At 38.3% G+C, this 6,000-nt stretch overlaps 1 protein-coding gene across 2 annotated transcripts; it reads right to left on the bottom strand.

The window, feature by feature from the left end:
* Positions 1-1,240: 1,240 nt before the first annotated feature.
* Positions 1,241-4,877, bottom strand: LOC111777822. Of its 2 annotated transcripts, none has more exons than XM_023657542.1 (8): positions 4,719-4,877; positions 4,283-4,420; positions 3,555-4,205; positions 2,933-3,012; positions 2,432-2,851; positions 2,283-2,366; positions 2,106-2,200; positions 1,241-1,664 (listed from the first exon to the last, which is right to left on the bottom strand). In XM_023657542.1, exons 1-8 carry the CDS (start codon positions 4,726-4,728, stop codon positions 1,595-1,597), a joined length of 1,548 nt encoding a protein of 515 aa, XP_023513310.1. In that variant the 5' UTR covers positions 4,729-4,877; the 3' UTR covers positions 1,241-1,594. The 2 variants fall into 2 exon arrangements, with proteins under 2 accessions (XP_023513310.1, XP_023513311.1); XM_023657543.1 differs by having other exon boundaries at positions 4,283-4,393.
* Between the last annotated feature and the right edge of the window lie 1,123 nt (positions 4,878-6,000).

The raw sequence follows: 6,000 nt of genomic DNA, 5'->3' as shown, positions 1-6,000 counted from the left end.
AAAAAAAAAAAAAAAAAAAAAAAAAAAAAAAAAAAAAAAAAAAAAAAAAAAAAAAAAAAAAAAAAAAAACTCATAAGCTTCGCTTGTGGGATTAACAAAATGCATGGCAAAACATTTTTTTTTTTTTAATGCAAAAGGTACTAATTTTTTTTTTAAAGGATTTAAAAAATCAATTTGGATTATATAACCAAACACCATAAAGTATTTAAAAGGTATTTTTTTCTTTTTCATTCCAAAAGTCATACCATATAATTTAGACTAGGTAAAAGTGAGAGAAGAAATAGACCAATTTAATCATAACTCAGCTGATTTGAATAAAAAAAAAAGTAAGTTCGAATTAGACCAATTTAAACATTGCAAACAAGAGAAAAAAAAATTATTAAAAGGAACAAAGAATGAGAGGAGGAAGGGGGAGGGTACACTTTTTGGAAAAGTGGGGTGTGAGAGTGATGGAGGGCACAAGTGATTTGTAAGTTCCTTTTTCGAAGTGGTCCAAAACTCTAAGCTTTTTAAAAATTCTAAATCTCGAGCTGTAAATGAAGCCCTTACATTGAATGGTTTTGATTCCTCAGTTGTAAATGAAGCCCTACAAACTCAAAACTCTTCTTTCTTTGTGTGAAATGTGCTTATCATACAAATTGAGAGGCTAAGGCAGGCCCCTCCAATTGCAACCCAACCCCCCCACCCACATGATGATCGCACAAACAAAAGCCACCTAAAAAGCCCCTCCCTTTTCTATTCCATCTTCTTCTACATCATTCATTTATCTCTGCAACCTTTTCCAAGCCTTCTTTTTTACCATCCCCCCCCATAGCCGAGCTAATGAGTGGTTCATGTGATCTCGTGTTGGTTGCGAGGAGAACCTAAGCTTTTAAATAATAATTCGAGACAACAAATATCTCTTTCGACTGATTGAAAACAACAATACACGCAAGAATTCAGCAGATTTTGAAGGGAAGTTCATGTGCAGGGACGTGTAGAGATGGACAATTTCAACGACAGTTTCAATCGAAATCATACATTTTAATGATTAAGATCGAGATCGAAACGGGATAGTTCCAATTCCAAGTGCTAACAAATTTGGTGATTGAAGCATTCAGAGAGACTGTTTTGGCTTGCATTGTTTCAGAACAGCATCATCACTAGAACCACTTCAAGACAACATAACATAATTCAAGATGTGTGGCTCAGAAATCCTTCAAATGCTTGGTAGATAAGTAAGCTGTTTTCACAATTAATGTTAAGACTTTGAAACAGCGCCTTGAATCAAACATATCGAGTCATAAATGGACGGTGCAGTTATAATACATTGTCGACGACGCTTCTCTGTCAATCAAACAAAATTACAGCAGTACAAATCGACGTGACCTGACTCGATACGAGATCGAGCATCCATGCACAAAAACAAAAACAAAAACAAAAACATGCAGGCTTTGTACTTATACACACGAGAGGAGAGGAGAGGAGAGGGAGAGAACCTGACAGCCAGAATCTGCCTAAGGTTTGCTGCAACTCACTAACATTGCTACCCAATTTACAATAACTCCAAATTATGTACCCGAATCAGACGACCTTGTCGAGCCTCTACCGTTACTCAATCTAACGATGAGCTGGTATCTTCAGCTTCGTCAACAGTGAAGCTGTATGGCATCTCCATTGTGGACCTACATGACATGGGCTGCTGTTAATATATAGCTCACTGAAAATCTCCAAGGAGATGCACTCATGTTACAGTACAGAATATGAGATCCCATGGGCTTGGACCATTACAAATGGTATCAGAGCCAGACACCGGGCGATGTGCCAACGAGGAGGTCGAGTCTCGAAGGGTGTGGATACAAGGCAGTGTGCCAGCAAGAACGCTGGCCCCGAAGGGGGTGGATTGTGAGATCCCACATCGGTTGGGGAGGAGAACTAAACATTCTTTATAAGGGTGTGGAAACCTCTCCCTAGGATATACGTTTTAAAGTCTTTGAAGGGAAGCCCGAAAGGAAAAGCCTAAACAGAACAATATCTGCTAGCGTTGAGCTTGGACCATTACATATATGCAGCAATTTTAACCATATTAAAGGTGAAGAAACCAGATCAAGGACGTGTATGCTGACCTGCTAGTATGATTTTTCCGCCCTGGTTTTTCAGAAAATGACGCTTTAGCTGCATAGCCTGACCGAGGTAAATCCAACGGAGATCGATACGCAACCTAGATATACAAGTAGGGGAAGTTTAAGCAAGAAACCACAATATTATTACATTATGCAAAACATGAAACCACTTGAACTCACAGCCAATTCATTTGTTGGTGGGATCTTCCCTCTAACTGGATCACTACTTTCATTTACTGCCTTTTCTTCTCCATTGAACATTTCCTATATAAGCACAAAAGAATCAGAATAATTCAAGAACATTCAATAAAAAGGTATGAAGTACAAACCTTTGACATCTTTTTAGGATTATAGTCCAAATAACCACTCCTACAAAAACTCTTCGAGCCAACACTGCCACGGTTATGCAACGGCGTCTCTGTCTGTTCACTAGCAACTTTCGAAGAGTAGGAGCCATGGTTGTTGGAAACAGAGCCCGTCCTACTTCTAGGAACGTTATAGTCCGAGTTCATTCGGCGATCCCTTTTACTACTACTAGAAAGTGTCAACCCACCGGATTCCTCGTACATATTCAAGGGAGAGTTCTGGCGGGGAAACGGATCGGTTTTGTTGTAATAGTTGGAACATTTCTTTAAAGGGTAAATAGAATTATTTTCCTGACACTCAGGTCTACATGTAATGCCAGTGGGGGCTGCTTCCTCCATATATGAGTCCTGAGAACTCATATTTGAACTAAGCACTTCGTACCTCTATAGAGCAAGAAAAGGTTAGAAGAACAAAAACCACAATAAAATAGCTTCTTAAGAAAGCCATAATTTAGGTTCACTTACTGAGACGAGAGCTCGTTGTTTCTTCATCGTCAACGTGTCTGGAGAACGAGGAAGTAGCGCATTTCCGACATAGTATGAATCTGTGAAGTATCCATCAAAAAATAGGTATGATGCTCAATGAAAGCTTGTTCTAGCAGTTGAATAAAAATCATCGTACTGTAAGGCATGACAGATTCTGCATTCGACGAAGAACTTAAACTAAGAGTACCTAACATTCTAATATCCTCGACCGAGTACTCGCCATCCCGTGTAAGAGATGGAAAATAATTGAACAAGAAATATAGTTCCCTGAAAAGATTGCAACGTCACCGAATCGTGATACTGCTGCAGGTTCTTTAGATTTAAATCCTTTAGCAACGGGTGGCGAAAATGAAAAAGGTATTCAGAGCCCTATTATGCATGACCAATTTCACTATATAAAATGACTAATACAACAGGAAAAACTTGATATTTGGTAAACAATGAATATTATTGGATGGCACAAGATAGTAAATATAGTTTTTATTGAGCAAAACAATAGGTGAAAACATTTTCATTTACAAGAGTAAATTCATATGCTATAGAAGAGGCTACTATGAAAAATAGGAACATTCTCGACATCGAGACACGTTCTATTGTTTACCATGGATTGGACCTTTAGCTTGGGACTCGAATGCACCAGGAGGAAGTGGCTGGAATTCGACGCCAAGTGATGGACCATCCTCCCGATATTGCACGCCCAACTGTCTCTTAACAGCAGTAATAGCAGCATTTTCAGCTTCCCCCTTCACTTTTAAATAGCCAGACGGTTTGTATCGCAGCGAGTTTAAAGCCTTTGGATTCGACGGTGGAAAAGCGCTCTCATGCGTTAAATACTGAGAAACTTCTGTATCATATGGATTCTCACTTTGAGATAATAACCTATCTTTTAAAGACGAGCTGCTTTCCGAAGATGTATTTTCCATATTACTAACATTTTCTGCATAGTGAGTCCTACGCTCAAGAACATTATCGGTAGCTAGCTCACGACCGTAAGGCTTTTGACTCTCGACTTCACGTGGATCAACATGCCAATAGTCTCCATTTTTGGTGCTACCACATGAATCTTGTGCAAGTCCACTGCCATGATCTTGTATAACACCACTGGAACGATCCTGTCGAACGCTCGTATATGTTTCACAAAATCGTTTGTCTTTTAATCTTCTGTGGCAAAACCATCCAGATATTTGCTTTTCAGTCAAGCCTAGCTGCTCTGCAAGCTGTGATTTCATTTCCTCGGTCGGATACTTATGGTCTGGAATTGGCATTAAACACTTCTTTTCAGATTACAAAGAGCCTAACGAAGGAATTTACAACAGGATAAACTCTTACCATTGTAGAACTTCTCTAAAGCAATCAACTGGGTTGGTGTCTTCAGCTTCCGTTTCTTGTTCTTCTCCGTCGAATCTTTGTTCTCCTCCGAATGCATAGCATTACCCAACTCTGAGTTCAAGACAAAACAACAAATCACTGAAAAAAAAACCAGCTACCTCAAACTCAGGTGGGGCATTACCATTACCAGAGAATCAAAGCTCTGGAAAACGACAGACAAAACCCAAAAGAGAAAAAGGCACAGAATCAAAATCGAGTTTCTATTTGGGTGTTCATCCGATTGATCGGACCGGAAACTCAAAACTATTGGCACAGAATCAAAATTATGAACACGAGGATGGATAGATGCCTAAAAGGAACCGACCCGACGCAAAACCAAATCCAAATCGAAGAGAGGCATTAGGAAATTAGACGATCTGAGGAGAAGGGGGAATACCTTGTTCCATGGCGAAAGATTCTTGGGTCTGTGTCCTCCTCTGCTGTGTGCTACTGCTTGTTTTGGCATCTATTGACCCAAAAGGAGGAACCCATCAAGTTAAGAAGATTGAAGCGTAAGACAATGCGAGATGGGTAGCATAAATTCATGTGTTTGGTTAATTAANAAAAAAAAAAAAAAAAAAAAAAAAAAAAAAAAAAAAAAAAAAAACCAAACCCAAATAGAAAAAAGTGGGGGATTTCTTTTTATGAAGGTGAAGAAGAAGAGGCAAGAAATCTCTTTGGATTTTGCGTATTGGGTTTCTTGTTGCAATAACTATTTACAGTTAAATTTTTTGTTTTGCTCGGAATTAAATCCAATTTTGGCTCTTTTCTCATGTTTATCTCCCCCTCTGGTATCACTCCTACGAGTATCTTCTGCAGGAAAACCAATTTTTTTTTAAATGCGCGACGACCAAATGTTCCTCGACTCTTCAGCCACGCCCGATTCCAATTCCAATTCCAAATCCCAGTTTCTAATCAAATTCATCTGTTTCGGCTGTCTCTCGCATTTCGTCTCATCGTTAAATGATGACATCCAAATTGAAAACGTTTAATCATAAATTAACTTTTTTTTAGTTTTTGATTCTTTTAATTTCTTCATTTCATAACATTGATACCAACAATTTATTGGTAAAAAAAAACATTGATATGAACCAACATATATTTTCAATATTATAGTTTCGACTCTCGTGTTTTGAAATTTATTTGTACTCGGTTATTGAGTAAAATTGACATGATGACATGGTAATTTAACATAGTTTCGACTCCAACTATCACTGATGCCGGGTAAACTACTAGAGTATTAATTTTGATCTAGGACAAGTTTTTCGACCTCACAATTGATCGAGTTTTTTTAGCATGATTTAAGTTCATAAGATTCAACTACAAAAATGAACGTACATTTTACTAGTATATAACTTCGTATACTCATGATCAATCTCGTTTGAGTGTAGTTTCGAATGAGAACCCATTGAGTTTTGGGGTTGGTTTCGAATACTAACAAGTATTCCAATTTTTGGAAATGTAGGGGCTGCTATGCAAATACAAGCTATATAGCTTTAAATGGGGCCCACAACGAACCTTTTCAGTGCAGTTTAGAAAGGACAATTTCGTAAATTTGTTCCTTTCCAATTTGGACCTCTGTTGGGAAAGCCCAACCGATATAAAACTCATACGATCCATTAACACGTGTTGGCAGCTCGTCGTTGGGCCAGTTTTATCAGTAAACAGGCCGATTATTG

Source organism: Cucurbita pepo, chromosome LG16, assembly GCF_002806865.2.
Source record: "Cucurbita pepo subsp. pepo cultivar mu-cu-16 chromosome LG16, ASM280686v2, whole genome shotgun sequence".
In the NCBI taxonomy this organism is placed as follows: Eukaryota; Viridiplantae; Streptophyta; class Magnoliopsida; order Cucurbitales; family Cucurbitaceae; genus Cucurbita; species Cucurbita pepo.
This window is presented reverse-complemented; position numbering and strand designations above follow the sequence as displayed.

What these genes read in the sequence shown, in the direction of transcription:
- LOC111777822 (XM_023657542.1), bottom strand. An exon ending in ATCCTAAAAAGATGTCAAAG is followed by an intron (nt 2,367 to 2,431) that starts GTTTGTACTTCA and finishes GTGCTTATATAG; the next exon opens with GAAATGTTCAATGGAGAAGA. An exon ending in CACCAACAAATGAATTGGCT is followed by an intron (nt 2,201 to 2,282) that starts GTGAGTTCAAGT and finishes TTGTATATCTAG; the next exon opens with GTTGCGTATCGATCTCCGTT.